Source organism: Enhydra lutris, unplaced genomic scaffold (assembly GCF_002288905.1).
Source record: "Enhydra lutris kenyoni isolate GAN:26980312 unplaced genomic scaffold, ASM228890v2 scaffoldscaffold2, whole genome shotgun sequence".
Classification (NCBI taxonomy): domain Eukaryota; kingdom Metazoa; phylum Chordata; class Mammalia; order Carnivora; family Mustelidae; genus Enhydra; species Enhydra lutris.
The window spans coordinates 97,365,415-97,388,154 of record NW_019154086.1 but is presented as its reverse complement, the minus strand read 5'-3'; the positions used below and the strand labels follow the sequence as shown (position 1 = coordinate 97,388,154).

At 37.2% G+C, this 22,740-nt stretch overlaps 1 protein-coding gene across 1 annotated transcript in view; it reads left to right on the top strand.

Annotated features, from left to right (window-relative positions):
* The first annotated feature begins 1,555 nt into the window (after positions 1-1,555).
* LOC111150629 (cysteine and tyrosine rich 1) overlaps positions 1,556-22,740 on the top strand; it is a 93,786-nt gene continuing 72,601 nt past the window's right edge. Inside the window, exons 1-2 of the mRNA XM_022508121.1 lie at positions 1,556-1,767; positions 6,719-6,821. Coding sequence (XP_022363829.1) covers positions 1,695-1,767; positions 6,719-6,821 — 176 coding nt within the window. The 5' untranslated portion in view covers positions 1,556-1,694. The remainder of the gene's footprint in view (positions 1,768-6,718; positions 6,822-22,740) is intronic.

Below are 22,740 nucleotides of genomic sequence, written 5' to 3'. Positions count from 1 at the left end.
ATGAAATTGATATTGATGAAAGGAGATAAGAATCCACAGATGCCTACTTAAAGCCCCAACACAATTCACTGAATACCCCATCATTTCTTCTTCTGCTTTAAAACTATCTTTTTTAAAAACTATAAATTAAATTTCCATATATAAATATCTCTATTTTTATATTCTCCATTCTGTTCCATTGAGCCTATCCTTGTATCAGTCAAAACTTTTTCAATTATTGTGATATTACATTTATTTTCTGTTGATGCCTATCCCATTCCAATCACTCTCGTTTTTAAGAGATTTTATTTTATTTTATTAAGTTAATAATAATAAATAATAAATAAAATAAATCAATTACTTGACTTTTATTTTATTTATTATCAAGTAATTGATTTATTTTATTTATTTGAGAGAGAGAAAGAGAAAAACAGACTCCCCACTGAACAGAGAGCCTGAGGTGGGGCTTGATCCCAGGACCCTGAGATCATGGCCTGAGCCTAAGGCAAATGCTTAGCCAACTGAGCTACCCAGGCACCCCTACTCTTATTTTTAATAGATATGCTTACATGTTTAATTTTCTACATAATCTTTAGAATAAGATTGGTTTGAAAAAAGTTCATGTTGATATTTTTATTAAGTTCAGTTTAACTCCCAGACTTCTAGATGAATTTAGAAAAATCTGTTACCTTTTGGTATTGGATTTTCTTTAATCAACAATTATCTTTATTCACATATTCATTTCCTTTTTTCTTTCATGCATAAAACTGAGAACTTCCTGATTTTTTTTGCATGAATGAAAATGATTCTTTATTCACTTAATTCTAGTTAAGAGTAGTAGAGCTGTTCTATTGCTTTTCCACATACACAAGCATATCATTTGCAAATGACAATTTTGTTCCCAATTTTTATACCTCTCTTTTTCTTTCTCTTGTCTAATTGCATAGGCCAGTAACTCCAGAACAGTGTCAAATAACAGTGATGACAGTGTATTCTTTTTTTGTTTTCCATGACTTTACTGACAATGCTTTAGATGTTTAACAAATAAACATTTTTTCACCTTTCAGCAGAAACACCTTACACCATTTCTGTACTTTCCAGTTCTCCTTGGCTTTCTTTATTGGCTTTCTTTGTCCAGTACCTTCAATCCTGAAAATTCCCTACATTTGTTCAAAGATAAAAAAAAAACTAAATTCTTCTTCACCTATTTTTGCTTCTAAAGGAAAAACTGGAGTAGAGGGCAGGCAGAAAAAGGAGCTTTTTAAACTGCACAGCAATGGTCAAAACATAGGGTTAGAAAAAGTTCCATCTAGCTAAGGGAGTCGCTCTCTACAGAAGCAAGAACAGGAGGGTAGGGAGGAGTCGGGGCCACCCCCCGCCCCCCGCCCCACGTCGGTGCCACCCGCGGAGATGAAATGTGAGCCCGGGTGGCCCAGGACGCAGGAGCGGGCTGCCTGGTCTGCCGCCTGAGAGCCGCGGGCGGAGACAAAGAGACCTCGGTCCCAGCGCAGCCCTGCGCCGGCCGGCCCGGGCTCCCCTCGAAGGCTCCCAGAGCAATGGCCCGGTCTCCCCGCGACCCCCCTCTCGGGAGTGTTGCCCTCTCCCTCTGAACGTCTTGCAGCCGCTCCCGTGTCTGGGGTTCTCCCTTCGCTCCCAGCCCCCTTTCCAGTGTCTGTCCGTCCGTCCTGGCGCGCAACCTCCGGCCACCGGCTTGGATGGACGCGCGGAGGCTGCCCGGGTGTCCAGGGATCTTGCTTCCGAAGTTGGTCCTGCTTTTTATCTACGCAGGTCAGTGGCTTGGGGTGGCGGAAGAAGGGAAGGGGACTTGGGACTGAGCCTGGATCACCCTCGGGACAACGCGGGTTGGGCGGGACGCACGGGGACCTTGGTGGGAGGGCGAAGACTGTGTGGTCCCCGCGGGGCTGCCACCGAAGCCGGCGCGCCGGGACCCTGGGCTCGACCTCCACGCTGTTTTGTTTTGTTCATTTTCTTTAACTTTCCCTTCTTCCTTTTCGCTTCCTTTCCCTCTCCGCAAGAAACTTAAAAACCCCAGCCCCACATTTAAGGGATTTTACTCTCTGGATAGCATAAAAATTTATCGCATCCCATCCACGATTCGGGAATCTGAGGGTTGAGGGCAGAGGCTGAGAGTGGGAGAAAAGCATCTTGAAAAAGCACCTGAGGTTAGATATATTTGTTGAAGTTTTAAAACAAGGTAACGTGGTGACTTTTCCATGCCTGCTACCCCCGCAGTCTAAATATTTCGAAATAAAAAGCTTTAGATCTTTGGGTTTTTGTTTTGTTTTGTTTTGTTTCTTTAGATCATTCTCAAGTGTAGTTGTCTGGGTAATTGGATGCTTTGAGTTCAAATATAAGGCTTTTGAGGGGTGAAAATTCACCCAGAGACTCATCTGTTTTCACTGATTTCGTTAAACACTGTTGATAGGTGAAAGGAATTTCATTTCTCTCCTCCTAATTATTCTTCTTGAGAATTGCTAATAATTGATGGAGCAAAGCGGTTTTCTCATTTTGTGACTGAGAGGGAGCTCAAAATGGCCTTTCATTGGTTATTTATATATAAAGTTAGTTACACATGTGGTTTTGCATCTGTTTTGTATTCATAAAACAAGCTAAAAGCAAAGTTGTTTGTAAAATGTTTTTATGTCTCCCACTTCCTAGGACACAAATCACAGGCAGTAGTAAGTTTAGGTAGCACTGATTTAGCTTCTGATACTTACAAAGATATTGCAACTGAAATGAACATGTTCTTCAACATTGTTATTGGAACATCAAAAGAATTGAACCCATTCAACCTTGCCAGAAATGACTCCCCAGACTCCTATAGAAATTTTCCATTTGTACATTAAAATGTAAATTAGTGGCTGTCTATAAGTTATTTAAAAGATATTTTATTGCAAGGAAAATGCTGACTTTCAAACACAAAAATTTATAAAAGTAGGAAAACTACTTCCTATTCAATGAGGAGAAGCCACATTCTAACCTGTTTACCATGGTTATTTCTTTTACTTATAGTGTGTGTGAGGTTTCCAGAATTTGAGAGACTGAAAGAAACAATTGCATTAATATTAGTTTTATATTAAAATCTTACTAGTTCATTTGAAACAATGATTCTTTCTACGTCCTCTGTTTATCCAAAGAAAACAAAAATAAGAAAATAGAACACGACCTCACTCATCTTTACTCAGTCACACCCATGAACAACAACTTATTCTTTTGTCCTTTTTATTCCCAGGGGTAAACTGAAAGCTTCTAATGTGCACACTTTTCCTTCCTTTCTCCTGTGCCCCCAGTGCTAGGTGCACAGTCCCTGGGGTTCAGGAAATCTGCAGGGCTGGCTGGCAACAAGTTTGGTTAGTTTAGAAAAAGTTTTCCTCCATTCATTTCTTCTGTCTTCCTCATCCCTCCCTAGTAAGTTACAAAGTAATCACAAGCCAGTAATACTGAATTGAGTTATTGTCTTTGATAAGGAATGTTTAGTTAGTGTGTTCTTTTGTGTTAATTCCTGAACTCATTTCTTCAGAAACCCTTTTATGCATGCCATATTTATTCACCCAGTATTTGTTGAGTGAAACATTTTGTGTGATGTATAAGGCAGAAGCCATGTTCTGAGTCTTGTCTGGGAGACAAGGTGTGTCTACTTTAAAATACAGAAGGCTGTGCCTATAAGTATGGTCGAGCACTACAGGTGTTCCCAGGAGGGGACCTCATCTCTGGCTCAGGAGTGTAAGCTCTATGAAGATGATGTCTGTCTGTTTTTTTTTTTTTTTTCAGTATAATATCCAGAGACTAGCAAAATACCTGACCCATAAGAAGAGTTCAATAAACTTGCTCAGAAAAATTGAATTAAGAAGGAATTTGAGGAACTAGACCTTTGATTGGGAAGCTTTGGACGTAAGGGAATGGAGTAGGATATAATGTGAAGAAAGGCAAAAACCATGAGATACCTATTTGCAAAACTAGATAATTCATTTTGGTTGGAACTAAGAGATGTGGCTGGAAATCAGGACTGGAGTTAAGTGGGGAGACAATGCAGCTGTACTAGCTGAGACACTTTGTTAAATGAACTGCCAGCTTTAATGGGACAAAAACCCAAGTAGATGCATTACCCTTAGCCTGAATTATTTTCCCCCAAAGCAAATGCATTAAATTCATGTTGCATTCGTTAATGAGGTAAGAGCAGAGTTTCTTTACCTAAAGCATCGTGTTTTGCCTTGGAACCACCTTTGGAAAGAGACCCAGTAAAGTTTATATTATTATCCAACACCCACTGCAGGCGACAAAGACAGGATTTGGCCAAGGTTTTACCTTCCCCGCCTCAGCCAGTGGCTTCTGTCCCCTCCTGTTCCTTCCTCTCTTATCCTCAGCTGTAGCTTACAAGAACCATTTCTGAGCAAGTGCTTGAGGCCAGATGTTGCTTTTCCTGTGCTACACATTCCTTAAGGCGGGGTGAGGGTTAGAGAACCTTCTTCCAGATCATGCCTTTAATTAAAGTCACTGAAGGAAGTTTCAACTGGCTATTTTTCAAGGATATTAACTTGAATATTAGAAGTAATATCATTTATCTTCTAAAACAATTGGAATGTTCCATTCTTTACAGGAAAATGCTCTAGCATCTTCCAAATCTGATCTTCATAGAATTATTCTCAAATAAACTGGAGAAAGTAACTAACAGATTAAAATAAGATTTGAGGGTGGTCAAAATCTCAGTTTGGAAATGCAATTGTGAATGTATTTACTGTACTATTAAATCTTCCCTTTTCAGTTTAGTTATGGGAAGTGGACAGGAGTGTTGGAAAATGCCATAAAAAATAATGAACAATGTGTGACATGATCTTGATGTTTGCTGCAGGTATAATCCAGCTTCTTGGCTACAAGATAGTGGGCTTGGTTTCCTGTAACATTGGTTCAAAATATTTTGATAACACTGTGTCCTTATAATAGTAGCAATTGGAATACAATAATAGTAATTGGATCTTTGATATTCACGGAGGGCTGAGTAAGACATCACTTACTGGCATCATTCATGAGGCAGCCCATGAAGCTACGTACACAGGGGTTGTCTTGCTCAGACAGAAGTGGGGACCTTAGCTTTCCCACTGTCTAAATGGCTTTAAAGAACATGGAGCAAAACATACCTGTGAAACCTCTTGAGACTACGAACTAGTCTAAATATTTGAATTCACTAAACAGCACTGAAAATGAGAGCTATAGAAATTCACTGAGAAAATGGTAAATAAATAGCCTGTAAAAGTGTGATGTACTCTGCAAAAAGCATACACTGTTGTGACATCATTAGCTTGTGTTTCTGTCTTGAAAATTTAGCAGTGGTTTTGAATCTACGAGTGTAATTATGACATCTCAGAAGAAAACATTAGGGTAGAAATAAAATTGAGGGAAAAAATACGAATGTTTTCACTTACTCTACAAAAGCCATGTGACATTGACAAAGTGAAGGAACTTTTGATCACATCAATTTGTCAAAAATCATCCTGCCAGGGAGATGATTTAAAAACAAAATATGAATTTTCCTTTCTAGATAAATCAATCATGTGGACATCCAGACACAGTGTAACATTGTGCACCTTTCAGTTATGATCTGACAGTAAAGCAAAAGTGTTATATAATTTAGAACATAGTTGATGTTATCTTTAGAGAATGATCTGGAAAGGAATTATGTTGTGGTTCTTAAACATATAATTTAAATTGCCAGTTTATAACTTAATGTTTTCCTAGTCATGTACATGAAACTCACCTATCCATTATAAATTATAATGGATACTGAGTATACTTAAGTATACTTAAATGAGTATACTTAAATGACAATCTTAACATAAATCATTGAGGTGGCACAAAGAATTTTTAAAAACTAGGGTAACTTTTATTCAGCATTTTGGGTCTAATTTTCATTACCAAAAAAAAAAAAAAAAAAAAAAAAAGCGGGGGGGAAAGACAGTAATTTGGTTATATCAGTTCCAACATGTCCTTTTTACTCAGAAAATACCTTTTCCCCTTTTCCACAGTGCTGTTTCATAACTTATTGATTCTTAAATCTGGCATTAAATAAATTCTTAATTATTTACAAGTTAGTTACATACAGGAACGTCTTCGTACAACTAACTTATTATCTTCCAGTCCAGATGGATTGACAAAGGATGTGCGGACTCATTCATGTTACCTTATGTGTGCAAACTGTAATTATTAAGATAAAAAATGTAGAGAAAGGATAACACATAGTACACTGTCATGAAAATATATATTATTTTAAAATTACTTCCAGTTGACTTTATAATGTCAATAACACTTTCTATAAAATGATGCTAATTGGGAGTACTACTCTCAAGTCAAGACTTGATCATTTCAAAATTATTATAAGACTTCTATTGAGAAAAAAAAGAATTCTATTGAAAAATTGAATGACTGATTTTCTGGATCATTCATTTCTCCTTTCAGTGTCTCATTCAACAATTCTGACTACCAGTTATGGTGCTTGATCAGGAAATTCAAAAACAAATGATCTTTGCCACTTCTAGATTGATGGCCAGGAGGGAAGGAAGACTAGTTTTGATGCTTACACGTGTCTTGGAATTCTGATGACATAAAATGAATATCTAAATGCACTGAAGAGTGGTCATTGACTGAGTGAGATATGAAATAGAAGACTTTTTCATGAAGCTATGATTTCAGAACCATAAGGACTTATATGGTGTTTATTTTGCAGAGGATTGCCTTGCTCAGTGTGGGAAAGACTGCAGATCTTACTGCTGTGATGGGACCACACCCTACTGTTGCTCCTACTATGCTTATATTGGGAATATCCTCTCGTGAGTACTGGTCAGATTTGGCAATATTGATGCTCTTTCCCATTGCTTGGTTGGGCTTTCACAAAATACTACATTATAGGTAGGGGCAAGAAATTTTGAGAGTCATTATTGACATAAAATCTTCACGGAGATACTAAATGCTCATCACTATCTGATGTGTTATATTATTGACAAAAGGTACGAATTGATATGCAAAATAAGCTGCTTTTATTAGAAGGGAGTTTAAAAGTATTCTTTTACTGCTCAATTTGTGTTCCAGAATACTAATGGTTTTAGTCATCTGCATTCATATTGTTGATCATTTTTTAATATTATAAATTATATGCTTTTGTCTGCTTTGTTGAAGGTTTTTCAAGCTGAATTTGTCATTTAATCATGCTACTTTATTTTGCCATATATTTGTCTAACCCATTCAGTAGATACCAGGGAAAAGAGGTATTATGAATAAAAAAACAGTTGCAATATAAAATGTCAATTTTCTACATAATGCATATTAAACAACTTCAGGAAAATGTTTAGAGCCGAAGAATGGCCATCAACAGTATAAAGGGGTAACCAACTACAAACATCAATGAAACATATACACCTGGGATGTGTTGAACATTTCCCCAAAACAAATTAAGAATGTATTTTGGAGGGATGCCTAGGTGGCTCAGTTGGTTAAGGGTCTGACTGTTGATCTCAGTTCAGGTCTTCATCTTGAGTCATGGGTTCAAGTCCCATGTTGGGCTTCCCACTGAGTGTGGACCCCACTCAAAAAAAGAGAAAAGAAAAGAAAAGAATGAATTTATTTTGGAGTTGCTTCTGGGGAAAGGGAAATGAAGAAGCAAGAACTGCCTTCAGGGTTGTATGTCTGAAGGGTATACAAGTCTCAGTTCTTCTACACAGATCTTGAAGTCAAGAAATCAGAAAATTAGAAATTCTTAATGTCAAAAATCTTAATATCAAATTCTAATGTCAAAAATTCTTAATGTCAAAAATCACGCCATTTGCGACGACGTGGATGGAACTAGAGGGTATCATGCTTAGCTAAATAAGTCAATCGGAGAAAGACAACTATCATATGATCTCCCTGATATGAGGGAGAGGAGATGCAACATGGCGGGTTAAGGGGGTAGGAGAAGAGTAAATGAAACAAGATGGGATTGGGAGGGAGACAAACCATAAGTGACTCTTAATCTCACAAAACAAACTGAGGGTTGATGGGGGGAGGGGGGGTGGGGGGGGGGGGTTATGGACATTGGGGAGGGTATGTGCTATGGTGAGTGCTGTGAAATGTGTAAACCTGGCGATTCACAGACCTGTACCCCTGAGGATAAAAATATATTGTATGTTTAAAAAAAAATTAATAAAAAAAAATCACCAATGGATTTCCAGTAACAGTAAGAGTCTAGCCTCTTGGACTAGCTCCTTGGTTTTTACTTTTCAAGTGGATATCAGGGTGATTTGGGAGACGATCTGTTGTGGCTTAACTCCTGCCCCGTGAAGGCGTTAGTGGAAACAGGAAAGATTAGACATGAAGGGAAGTGTTCCTGGCTATTTTAGGGATATGTCCACTGATATGGCTTTTAACTCATCCTCCATTCTGAGGATAGAAAAGCTGGCACCATGTAAACTTTCTAGAATCAAAGTTGGGGCTGATATTAGAGATCATGTCCCTCTGAATAAAGCCATAAAGAATCATATTTCAGGATAGTCTTAAAATCTATCATGGCTATATAAGAAATGTCAGGCTGTAATAAAGATTGATGAGTAGAATTTTAAGCATTCTTTGATGCAAAATAAACTCTAAATAAAATGTTTGAATTTTTTCTCATGGGAATCTTGTTGAAAAGGGATTAAGTCCCCTTCTTACATTAGACATCAATCAGAATGTTATTTATAGGAACTAATCAGCTCAGAATATTCTGAATATAAATATATAATGATATTTCACATTTGTATATCACTTCCCACTTTTAAAGTCATTTAAAATACATTATTACTGAATCCCAGTTTTATTTTCGAGTGAATTCCACATGCTAGCTATTGCTGTTTTGGGTTGATGTATATGTGGGCCGAGTAGGTGGTATAGATTTGAGGAAAGTGGCTTCAGAGGGATCTGTGATTCTCTGGTCCTCCGGCTCCTGGTCTCATCTGCTAATATCCACCATGGTATATGTTGTGCCCTTATTTCTCAACTCATAGCTACCTCTACCCTGGTAAATACATAGAGAAGACAAAATTACTTAATTAGAACTTAAGAAATTTAAATGTATAGGTGTGCCTTGTATGTTTTGTGTTTGCATTCACATTTACATTTTTATGGCACATACTCTATCCTCTTTAATTTTACCCTTAGTTAAAGTAAAGAATCAGTTGAATTGATGTATTTATCTGGGTTATTTGGGCCATGTACTTGTTACATTTGAAAAAGAGAATTGTTTTAAGTGGGGGGAGATGAAGAAACACAGATGGCATTATATTTCAGGCTGTTAAAACTGAATTTTCAGTTCAAAATAGAAGCCACTAAGTAAATCCTTTGCTAAACAATTCTTAGGAGGAAAAAAAAGAGAGAGAGAAGCTTTAAAGTGTTTTCCCCACTGAATAAAGGAGAATACATTTTCAGGATTTCCACTTATTGTTTAAGATTTGAAAAGAGTTCTTAACTCCACCCATGGTTTTTTTGTTGTTGTTGTTTGGTTTTTTTTTAAGTTGTGGTGAGGGGGAGTAGATAGGGAAAAGAGTCATTCCAAGAATGCTTACAGAAGTTCTTTCATGTACATGTTTTCAAATGTTACTATTTTGGAACTCATAAACTACACTTCCTCTCTTCCAAGTATCCAGGCACAATCTTACTAAAATCGTTTTAGTCATCTTAACAGAAAATTAAATCTTTGTAGTTATTAGAAAAGTAATAAGGAAGAGAGCAATAAACATGATGGAATGTAATGTATCCTAAATGAATAATTTTATAAATTGCTTATAATGTGGTTTCTATTTTTGTTTTTCAAAATAGAAGCTATCTTGGCTCTGTGTAAAAGTGTGCAAAATGCAATTTGGGTCATTCTAGACTGTTCACAAATTGGTAAGGTAAGGTACAGTCAATCCTCATTGCTGAAGCCCCTCTAAATTGATCAGATTAGAGATGTTCTGACCTTAACTCTGCTTACTTCAACCCATCTTTCTGTTTCGCAAATTAACAACATTGGCTCATTTTATAAAGAGATCACAAGAGCTAACTTTCAACCTACCTTTTAGTTGCAAAGTCTTATTTTACTCAGGTCCCTCCTTTGTAGACATTTTGTATTCTAAATATGGGTTAATTTTGGCAAATAAATTCAGATTGTATACCCCACATGTTTTTTTCTTTTTTCAATTAGGGATTCTTAATTTTATTTATGCCTTATGAAAAATTTTAAAAATTCAACTTTTAAATCAGCATATCTACTTTTTAATTGAAATATAGTTGGCATATAACATTATATTCGTTTCAGGGTACAACATCATGATTCAGTATTTGTATATATTGCAAAATGATCACAATAAGTCTATTTAACATAAGTTGATTTAAAATAGCATATTTACTTTTGGTCATTATGGTTATAGATAATAAGCACAATATAAAAAAAATACCATTTTCCAGAATTTAAGAATACTTTTACAGAAATTAGCATATACTACGTAAATTTGTTATTTACAAATACATATGGTGTGCCCATTAATTACCATGACAATACTGAGCTAGATTCTGGGATCCAAAAATGAATAAATGGTATACCTTGATCTCTAAGATTTCATAACCTAATAAGAGAAGAAAGTGTAGACAAATAATTCTAATGCGATGAATTAATCTGTAAAGTGCCATAGGAGGGCCCAGAAGAGAAAAAATAGCTACGTCTTTGTGTGTGTGTTTAGAAAGAAATGGTTAAAGTCTCATAAACATGACATTGGATCAGCATATTGAAGGAAGAGTAGATATTTACATACATGGACAGTGAAGAAAGGGAGGTACATTGCAGAGAGAGAGTCTCAGTTACAAAGGCAAAGATAGAAGAAAGGAAATGATCAGTTTGGAAAAACCCATGTCGTTCAACGTTGCTAGAGAGTGAAGGTTAAACTTTGAATATGGCAAATGAATAAGTAGAGAAGACAAAAGATAGGTCCTTTTGATTTTCACATACTTTTATTGATAGACGTACTTTTACTGACCACACCTATCAAAACTGAAACAAAATAATCCATTATTTTTCTGGAAATAAGATAGTTCGTTTTATATAGAAATGACACATTCTTAGACATCGCTATGACAAGGGACACAGGTGAGAAGGTGCCCAGTGGACATTATTTTCTTTATGCCATAGAGAATGCACTTGGAATAAGCACTTTGTAGTGTTGCGCTATTTAGAACATGACAGATTATGTGACCTTGGAATTATTTCTCCGTTTTTGACATTTTTCATCTCAGGGGTAACTAACTCAAGATTAAAAGCCTCACTGTGCTTGAAGGTGAGGACCAGGCCAATTCAAGAAGCAAATAATTTCTCATCAAATTGGTTCTCAAATATTTCATTCAGCCACTCTTGCCATGAAAAGTAAACATCTGTGATGAATATGGAAAGGGATATTTCAATTCTTGCTGTTGATGAAGTTTAATTGACATTCTCAAGAAAGAGGATCCAGCACGAAGATGTGGTCGTAGAGCACTCTTCAGAATTGGAAGAATTCAAGGGGAGAGAGGACGTAACTCAGTGCCTAAGTACAATCAGTAATGCAACAGAGTAAAAACAGGACTTTACTGGAAATGCAGAGAAACTGCTAGGTGAGGAAAAAAAGAACTGCCCAATATTGAATATGAACCCAATAATACCTAGGTTGGACTTAGTGAGCCAGATAACAAGATATAAGATTTAATCCTTTTACTCAAAAATAGATTTTTGCTCTTCCAGTTTGCCTCTGTAAAATGCAGCTCTGTCTAGGGATTTCAGAGCACCATCCAGCTAACACAAAATCCCCATGAGGAAAAAAAAAATCAAAAGGAAGAACTAATAATGGAGATCCTGGTGGGGTTAAGTTTCTTTTCTTCTCAATGAAATGTGAAAGATGGATTGCCCACAGTTTCTCACAAGGACAGCTAATAAATATCACCACTGTGATTTTAGATCCATGTTATGCATGGAAGCAAAACCAAGTTAAAAAAGTTTCATATTTTCAAATGGCATTTGAAGTTGTATGCTCATTAAGTAGCTGAGCATTCTGAATTAAACACATGAGGCTCTTCAAATACTGACTAGAACCTAAAGCATTTTGAAAGGTTTTTGGTTTTGGTAAGAACATCATTTAAATTAATTAACTTAAAATATTCTTAGTATTTAGATATTAGAAAAACAACTCTGCAAGGTGCTTACTGAGCAAATAGAAGTTTGTGGGAGGGTCTTCTTTTTAATCATAACACAAAGATAAATAATTAATATAACGTTAAAACAAATATGAATTTGCTTTCAAATGTAGTAACAAATTATGTGTAATATAAAAATTAAGTCAGTGTTTCTCAGAAGCCATTTATATTTTATAGGTTATTTTATTAAGAGCAAATATAAACATCTAGAAATCTGAAACTCTTTTCAGTCAAGTTTATATTCTATTTCATCATAATCGCCTTTGTAAATTAAGCTTAAATGTCAGAAGCATAATTTGTTTTTAGAAAGGAATGAAGTTTCTAGAATATGTTCTCAGGAAATTATATCTATAAATATGTATACAGATATTCTATGTTCTACACCAGGTTCTGGGGGATTTAGCCATGAATCAAACATGGCTGTTGCTCTTGAATTGTTAATAAGCTCCTGGGGAGCATAGAGTAATCTCCTAGGAAGAGCACAAAATGTGGTGGAATGAGAGAGAAGGCACTTTTAGTCCAACTTTAGGGTCCTAGGAAGACTTCTTAAAGGAGAGTAATTCCAAGATTAACCTTGAAAAGAAAAGCAATTGATAAAATTCATTGCTTATTCAGAGTTAAAAGAAAACATTTAACAAACTAAGAATATGGAGGAAAATTCTTCACCTTATAAATCTCTCAAAAACAACAACAACAACAACCACCACCACCAAAAACCACGCCTACCTCAAACACCAGACTTAGTGATAGAATATTATAACCTTTCCCGATAAAGGCAACTGTAAGGTAAGCTAGCATCTAACCCTTCTATTCAGCATCCTACTGTTCTGGTCAGTGTAACAAACAAGATAAGTTAAAAAGACGGGATAAGAATTGGAAAATAAGGGGCGCCTGGGTGGCTCAGTGGGTTAAGCCTCTGCCTTTGGCTCAGGTCATGGTCTCGGGGTCCTGGGGTCAAACTCTACATCGGGCTCTCTGCTCAATGGGGAGCCTGCTTCCTCCTCTCTCTCTGCCTGCCTCTCTGCCTACTTGTGATCTCTTTCTCTGTCAAATAAAATCTTTAAATAAAAAAAAAAAGAATTGGAAAATAAGGAGCTAAATCGTTATTATTTTTAAATGATATGATTGCCCGTACTCCTCAGACCATAAAAATGAATGAGAACTCACCAGGATTGCGGCATGCAAGCTCATTGTACAAAACTCAGTGCATTCTATATATCAGCAACGTTCAGACAATGTAATATTTATGTAGCACAAAAATCTCACTTACAACATCAAAAACGGTAAGATACCTGGTAAGAAATACAGCAATAATATATGTGTGGCATTTATGGAGTAATACAAATATATAAAAATTTCAACGGATGAAAGAGACCCCTGAAGAAATTAAGAGATCTATCAAATTGTAGATGGGAATACAGTAAGGATGCCAGTACTGGGATATGTCAGTTCTTCCTCAACTCTAGTAAATTCAGTGAAATTATAATTGAAACCCATTTTTTGGACCATTTTTTTGTTGACTTTGACAGACTGAGCCAATGTTTATGTGGGACAGTAGGGGGGAAAAAAAGACAGATATGAGAAAGAACAAAGTGAGGAGACATGCCTTGGAGACATCAAGATTTATTATAAAGTTATAGAAAATAAATCATGTGATATTGGTTCACAGATAAACCAATAGAATATAGAACTTAGAAATTGACTCATGTATATATGGGAATTTGATAGATAGCAGATGGCATTACAAACCAGTGGAGGTGGATAGATTATTTAATAAACAGTGCATTAGCTATCCATATGGGTAAACATTAAACTCGATCACTCCATCACACCACACCCAAAGCCTATTCCTATTGGATTAATTAAACCCAAGAAGCAAACATTTACAGCTTTTTAAAAAGGGAGAGAATGACATTACGGTATCGGGATGGGAAAGATTTCTAAAATAAAAGAGAAAAGCACAAGGGTGCCTGGGTGCTCAGTCGATTAAGCAGCTGCCTTTGGCTCAGGTCATGATCCCAGGATCCTTGGATCGAGCCCCACATCAGGCTCCTCCTCAGTGGGGAGTCTGCTTCTCCCTGGCCTGCCATTCCCCCTACTTGTGCTTGCTCTTTGTCTCCAGCTCACTCTCTCTGTCAAGTATATAAAATCTTTAAAAACGAGAGAGAGAGAAAAGCACAAATAAAACTGCTAAAACTAAAAACCGATACACTGTATACTTTTTAACAAAGATTTTTATCTCCATGACTTATTTATTTTGTAAGTGGAAGTTCATATCTTTTAATCCCTTTTATCTATCCCATCCATCTCCAACCCCGTGAACCATATACTTTTAAGTGGTGAGTTTTATGGTATATGAATTATATCTCCATTAAAAAAATTTAATATACAAGACAGCAGAATTCCATAGACAAAGCATAAGGCAAATCTCCCACTTGGAGAAGATACTTGCGATTCATATGACTCACAAAAGATTAATAACCAGAATGCTCAATAGGAAAATGGGCCATGTGTGTAGACAAAAAAATAGAGCAGGAAAGCGAAAGGGCAGTAAACATGGAATATGCTCCACCTGGCTCGTTAAGCAGGGACCTGAAATACCATCTCGTACTTGTCAGGCTATCAGTGCTCTTAAGTCAGAAGGTACTGAGCCATGTGAGCAAGGTGAAGGGACTCACACTGCCCGTGGAAAAACAGAAACTGTTGTCAGCACTTGGGGAACAATTTGACCACGTGCGGTCAAGATGAAGACGGGTACATGTTGGGGTTTAGCAATTCCTCTTCCACATATATTCCCTATAAAACTCCCAGATCTGCAAAAGGTGATATTTATCATATTGGTGGACACGTTAAACTGGCAAAACATTGGAAGCAACCTAAATTTCCATCAGAAGAAAATGGATAGAGTATGTTCATACAATAAAATGGGATACATCAATTATAATAAATCAGTGCATGGTAATGTATCATTATAGTAAGTCTCAAAACTGGTAATGCTGTGTGGGAAAGAGTTAACAGGAACAGAATGTGCAAAACATGGTACTATTTGTGTAGAGTTAAACACGTAAAATAATTCTTTGTATTACTGGAAATAATGGGCATGCGGTAAGTGTGTAATTATCCGGGGGAGAGAAAGGTACACATGAATTTTAGGATTTCCCAGGACTGAAAGATTTCCTAGAACGTAGAATTTTCACCGCTACAATAGGGACAGTCCTTGGCAAACTGGGACAAGTTGCTCACCTAGGGAGAAGAACAGGAAGGAGACCTTCAACTCTAGTCTTTTATTACTGAAAATATTAAGCAACTGAAGCAAATATACATTATTAACATGGAATGAATCTGTGGGAAGTATGCAGGTGTTTTATATCCTTATCTGTAATTCTTATGTATTTGAAACCCTTTCAATAAAATAGAAGGAAGCAATGGAAGTCTGATGATAGCAGGAATGGAGTCACCAAGACACCTATGATTCTGAGACCAGTTCCGTTGTGTGGGTTTTCCAACGCCACCATGCAGTTAAACTCAGTTCTGACCCTGTCGATGTGGAAGCAGCATCAGATCCCACAGGTGAAGGCCTCAGTCCTCTAAGACCCCCTTCCACTTCAGCCATCAATGGCAAGTACAGGTTGTCACCTTTGCTTCTGACTGACCAGGCATAGCTTGGAGGTTCCAATGACCCCCTCCTCGGATTTGAATAATTTGCTCAAGTGGTTCACAGAACCCAGAGATACATTTTACTTACTTTATTGTAAAAAGATATAACTCAGGAAGAGCCAGATGGAAGAAATGCCTAGGGCAAGGCAGCAGGAAAGGGTTCAGCGCATCCATGTCCCCCTAACACTCCACTCTCCCCAAATCTCTGCATGTCCACCAACCTGGCAGCTCTCCAAACTCCTTTCGGGGTTTAATGCAAGCCTCATGACATAGGCATGATTGAACACAATCTCCAGCCCCAGAGGCTGGAGAATAGGACTGAAAGTTCTAACCCTCTAATCATATGATTGGTTCCCCGGGCAACCAGCTCCCATCCTCAGATGCTTTCTGAAAGTCACCTCATTAACATTAACAAAAGACACCTTTAGGAAAATTCAAGGATTTTAGGAGCTCTGTGCCAGAAATAGAATGAAGACCAAATGAATATTTCTTCTTGTAAGTATCACAGCCTCTTGTTAACATGCACCTTCTGGTTTGGTAGGTGTGGGGTGGGATCTGAAATTCTGCAATTTGAACAAACTCCCAGAGATGCTGAGGTGGCCCATCCTCCAAGCACACTGGGTGGGCAAGGTTGGTCCTACGTGACAATGCCCTATTCTATGCGATGAAATGATAGGAGAGATCAGGATTTGCGAACTGATGGAATGTGGGGCTAGCAATTGGGACTAAAAGAAAGGAACAAGCCCAAATTTAATTCTGGAGCTTTCCCTTTGAATGATTGGGTGGATGAGAAATATATACTGAGAAATATTTGAGAAGGTTCAGAAAGGGGAATTAATTCCACTTTTAATTATGTTGAGTGGCGGAGAAGCGGGGAAGCAGTGGTAATAGGCTTCATAGCCTATAGGCTAAGTTCAGTGGGCCTTCGACTGGTGAAATGTACTAATCTGAACTCAGTGGGAAGCCTGGAGCACTCACAGATAGATTTGAGAGTACAAAGCCTAGAGGACCCTGTTGAAAAAGGTGTAGAAGAGAGGTGTATAAAAGAGAACAGCAAGCCAACTGCGGAGCCCCAGGGAAATTCAGAAAGACACTGTGATTTCTTCCCTTTCTATATTTAATCAGCCTTTTGAAAAGTGTTCTACATTTATTTCAGCCTCCCATAAAGTATTTTCTATCCCTTCAAAATTCCTGCACCTCTGCGGAAATGGATCTGTTCTTCACTAATCAGCCTTGAATATACCTCCTGTGGTGTGGACAGTAAATGCCTTTATTTTCTTCTATGTGCTTTTTGTGTTTTATATCATCTAAAAGGTAGGATTCATGGCATTTCAGTTCATTCTGAGTGGATTATGTTGTCAAAACAAAGCAATTTATGTACCGATCCATCTTTATTTACTTGGATCATGCCCAAACTGGATCCACTCCCTCTGGTCCTATATCCCAGATTTTAGGGACTACCTGAATTAGACAGCAATCCGAGTTTGGCATTGCTTCGTGGTGGCAAGTATTATCAGAATGAAAGGAATTACCCTTTATTTAATGTGTTCTCTGTTCCATATGCTTAAAAATATATTAGTTTATTAATCTTCAGAATAGCTCTCATGACCAAGGTATTATTATTCTTGTCTGTACAGATGAGGAAGTTAAGGCTCAGAGCTAAGTAATTTGTCTAATTTTATACGGCTACCATGTAATGAGCTGGCACTTAAAACTGTGTGCTTGACCTCTTTCTCCCACTCCCCACTGGCTCTGGAAGATCTGAAGATTTCAAAAGGGATGAAAAGAAACTATTCATGGCTGTAAGACTTTATGAAGATCTAAACACCATATTTTGGGGGAAGCCCTTTTTTGCTCTCAATATCTGGATTGAATTCCCTCCCTTATGCTGCTGTAACATGATGCTTTTTCTACTCTGTTATTATTTATCCATTTATCCCAGTTCCTAAATTATTTGTCCACCCTTCAGTGCTCTAGACCCTGCGAGGACAGGAAGCCAGTGTGACAAGTTAGCATTGGAAGCACAGGGTAGAACCAACTGTGTGATCCAAAACAGACTGTTCAAATGCAGGTCAATCCTCCATTTACTCATGAAAAGCCTGAGATTTTGTGGGTTCTCCCTAAATACATTATCACCTGGGTAAATATTTGCTTACATAAATCAAATCATAATTGGAAAATGCTGTCAATTTCAGAGACTCTCTTTTCAGGGAGTATAAATCAGGGATCATTCATGTCATGGTTTCTGTGTAGCCAGTCATCACTTTCCAATCACACAATTTAGGATAAATTATAATCAGATGAGAGAGATAAGACTTCAAAGACCGATTTGATTATAATGATTTAACCTCTTGTCACATTTCTGGAGTGACCGTGCTCCTTCAGTGATGCTGTGTGATCCACCAGCCTGTGATTATTAAGGGAATGGCCTCCTGTGTAGCTCTCTTCACTTGCGTAATGTTTGGAGATAAAATGTTTTGTTGACAAAATTGAGGAGGGAAGAATTATGCATACACAGTGATTTTTATTGCATCCTATTGGGAGAATTCTGGGGAGCAGCTACTGGCCAGAACACAATGTCTTTCAGCTGTCTCCCAACTACAAAATTTTAGGATGAACACACCCATAACTAATGAAAATTTCAGAGGCCAATAATAACCTCATAAAGTGTAATAGGATTCCATCTGAATGTGCCACGGGTGAAAGCCTTGGCTATTTAACCCACAGTACCTCAGAGACCAATGGAATTTAGAGTTTCCACATTCATTTTTAAGGAAAAAGGAATAAGATCGATCTTACAGGTAACAGGAAGAATGCTTTCTTTATGCTTCTGCACAAATCTGCCAAAAATAGAGAAAAACATGACAAATTACTTCAAACATACCCTGTATGAGTTCATGCTGTTAAAAAGGTGAGCAGAACTCTGTCTTCCTATGCTGCATTTTGCAAAGACTAAGTGCTACATGTGGTTGCAAATGACCACCTGCACAGCGTTAATACATTTTTCCTCTCAGACACCAGGAATAATAGATCAACTTCCAAAGTGTTATACATAGAGAAATATTTGAATTTAAATTTATCAAGTAAATGGCGATCAAAATCTCAAACAATACCCAAACTTACATTAATAGACCTCTTGGCCCTTGGCCAGGTGGAATTAAACAAAAAACAATTCTTTGTCATTCTTTTATTAATGAATAGTAGTCTTAGTGATAGAAGTCATAGAAAAAAAAAACAAGAATATTTGGATTCACAAAAAATTCATTAATTTTTTTCTTTTATGCTGTGTGAACTCTGTTCTGCTAATATCACTGAGCCCCAGTTTATTAATTTGTAAAAAGGGAACAGTAGTAACTTCTTGCTTACCTCTCAGAATTTGACTAAAGAATATATTTGCGGGGCGCCTGGGTGGATCCGTGGGTTAAAGCCTCTGCCTTCAGCTCAGGTCATGATCCGAGGGTCCTGTGATCTAGCCCAGCATTGGGCTCTCTGCTCAGCAGGGAGCCTGCTTCCTCCTCTCTCTCTGCCTGCCTCTCTGCCTACTTGTGATCTCTGTCTGTCAAATAAATAAATAAAATCTTTTTAAATTTTTTTAAAAGTCTTTTAAAAAGAATATATTTGCTCATAAAAGCATTTAGAAGGGCTCTGAACATTTTTCCTGTTATTAATGAAAGCACTGGGCTTTGAAAATGTCTGGAGCTTTGGAAAAGAGGAAACAGGTGGGGGAGCAAAGTGACTTCTCCAAGGTCGTTCAGAAATCCATGACGGACCAGCAGAGTAAATGCCACTTTGGGTGCAGAGCACTCGCTGGTCCTCCAGGCCAAAACATAGGCTTTTCTCCTCCGCAGAGCACCCTCAGCCTTGAGTGAAATAAACAATCTTTTTAATCAAATGTGATTGCAGTCTAAAAACTGCAAAAGCAGCTAATTAAGTACTGTGTTCTGCTGCCCACCAAATGCTAAAAGCATATTATAGCCCAGAAAGTCATGTGCATTAAATAGACAAATCTGCCATGTTGCCCTAGGTTGACCTGTGAATTAGAGAAACAAAATAAAAAATGGGCTCAACAAGTCTAAATAAAAATATATAAACCTGATTCATTAAAAAATCACACATGTAATAGCAAATATCACGGGGGCAATGATTTGCTTTACTAAATGATTCATTATAGAGTTCCAATTAATTCACCTTTCAAAATTTATTTTATTTACAACTTTGTAGAAATATATATTTTACATAAGGCTGGTGCATCTCCATTGATGATATGTCAGTAATTAAGGCACAAAACAGTGTTCTAACTGCTGGCCATTTCAACAGAGTGATCACAATACTCTATAGATTGGAGTGTGCCTTTGCATGTAAAAGTTTAGAAATGCCCTGATTAGGCTTTTTAAAAAAATATCTTAATCAGCAGTTTTCTCAATGTAAGTCAGTGCTTATAAGACAAGAATAAAAAAGGCAGTGACTTGCCTCTGATGATATTATACATAACCTACATTTTGTAACAATCACCAGATTGAAAATATTTTCAGTGGTAGCGAATAAATGCCAGATGGCATGCTAAACAAAAAGTCATTGATCATAGCAAGGATTCGCTGAGGTCTATCGATTCTAAAATGAATTTCTCTACACTCAGTCTGTTGCTCTTAAACAGCCAGCCTATTGTACATGCTATATATTTTGCTTAGTATTTGTGGTAAAATAGTTTTTGTCTCATTACCTTTCATCATGAGGATTGGATTCAGTTCTGGGTAAGAAAAGAGAAAGTATGCTCCACTCTCTGCCTCCCACTGAAGGCAGCTATAAAACTTGGGTGGAATGCATGAGCAGTTATTTCGGGTATACGGAAAACAAACAGTAGCAAGCGGACTGGGGAACAAGACCAAAATTCAAAGTACTGCCTAACTAGCCAGGAGTTTGCCAGTGTTTTTTCCCTCTGTTTACCCACTCTGGGCTAAACGTAGCCCAAAACACATAAGTCGGCTTCAGAATATGAACACAGAGAGATACAGGGGAGTCCCTCCAGCTCTAGCTAAATAAGCACAATCTCTTCATGATGAAAGACAGTGGGGAAAATACCCCGATATTGTCTTTCTCCTCTCTGTTCTCTTGTGTAGCTAGCTCCCAAGTGATCTCTTGGTTGCTGTAACAGTGGCGTTGACAATGACAGATGCCTAAAATTCTGAGACCAGGTCATCTTCCTTATTGATCAGAATGATGTAATGCCAGAAGGGTGGGGTGAATCCCCACTGTGTTTTTCCTGCCTTTGTCCTCCTAGTATTCAATCCTGGATATGAGCCCATTTTTGAAGTATGCAAAGAACAGAGTAAATAAAGTAAATAAAGCCCATTTTTTTCTGACCAGAGAACCAAGAGTGTTGCCCCATGGAACCAGAAAGTACCAGTGAGATCTGATCTAAACCTGATGGTAAAGGCTCTAAAAATGGAACTGACTGGAACTTGTGGTCTAAATTGAACCTGGTTCATTGCCTGCTAGAACCAAAATCTCAAAATTTTCCATCCATTTAAACAAAAACCTCATAACTTAATGCTAAAAGCCCAGGATACAATTCAGAATCATCCAGCATACAAACAAAAACAAAAACAAGGAATCTCAACACAAAAGGCAAGTACAATCATCAAGCAATAGAGATGTTGGAATTATCTCATGGAGCTTCTAAAGCAGCTATTATGAAAAATGACCTCAAAACTAAGGGCAGATACTACTTGAAACCAAAGAAAAGACCAAAATAGAAAAAAAGAAATAGACAACATGAAGAACTAAACAAATTTCAGAATGATAAATACAGTAGCTATGCTTTAAAACATTCACTGGAAAAAAAAAATAAATAAAAAATAAAACATTCACTGGATGAGCTCAATAGCAGAATGGAAAAAAAGAATGAGTGAACTTGGAATAGAGATTATTCAATCTGAACAACAGAAAGAAAAAATATTGAAGACGGGGAGAAGAGTAGGAGGAGGAGGAAGAAGGACGGACAGGGTCTTACGGAAAAGTCCAGCATTGATGTCATAGAGCCCCAGAAGAGAGAAGAAATAGTGATTGCTTAAAACTTTCCAAATTTGGCAAAAGAGAGAAACCAAATGTAAGAAGTTCAATAAACTCCCCAAAGCTATAACTTAAAGAAATCCATACCCAGACACATAATAATCAAACTAGTGAGAACTAAAGAAAAAATCCTGAAAGCAGCTAAAAATAAGCAACAGATTACCTACTGAGGAGCTATGATTTGAATGAGTCCACGTTTATCATCAGAAACCATGGAGGACAGAGAAGTGGCACATTGTTTATGTGATAAAAGAAAAGAATGGGAAATCCAGGCTGCTGTAACCAGCAAAAATATCCTTCAGGAGTAACAGTGAAATAAAGACATTCTCAAATTAAAACAAACAAACAACAACAACAAAAAAAAAACCTAAGAAAATATTTAGCAAGCAGACTTGATCTAAAAGGATTTTTAAAGGAAGTTCTTCACAGAGAAGGCAAATGACGCCAAAAGGAAATCTGAAATATCAGGAAGGAAAGAAGAGTACAAAACTGGCATGGACTTGGGTTAATTAGTAGCTTATTTTTCCCCTTTTGTGTTATTTAAAATAGGTTAGAATGTTGGATGTAGGAACATATAAATTGTATGTTAGGGTATTCAGTGGGGGTAAACATGATACATAACACAACCATTCCATAAAGGGGAGAGAGTAAAGAGATCTCAGACAATGAAGTTCTGCTTTCTAACTAAAGTATGAAAGTGATTCTCCATAATGATGAAAAATATGTGTTCTGTAATCCTTAGGGCATTCACCAAAAGGAAAAGCAAAAATCAATACACAAGCACCAAAAACCACCCCCCTACAAAACCTACAGCAC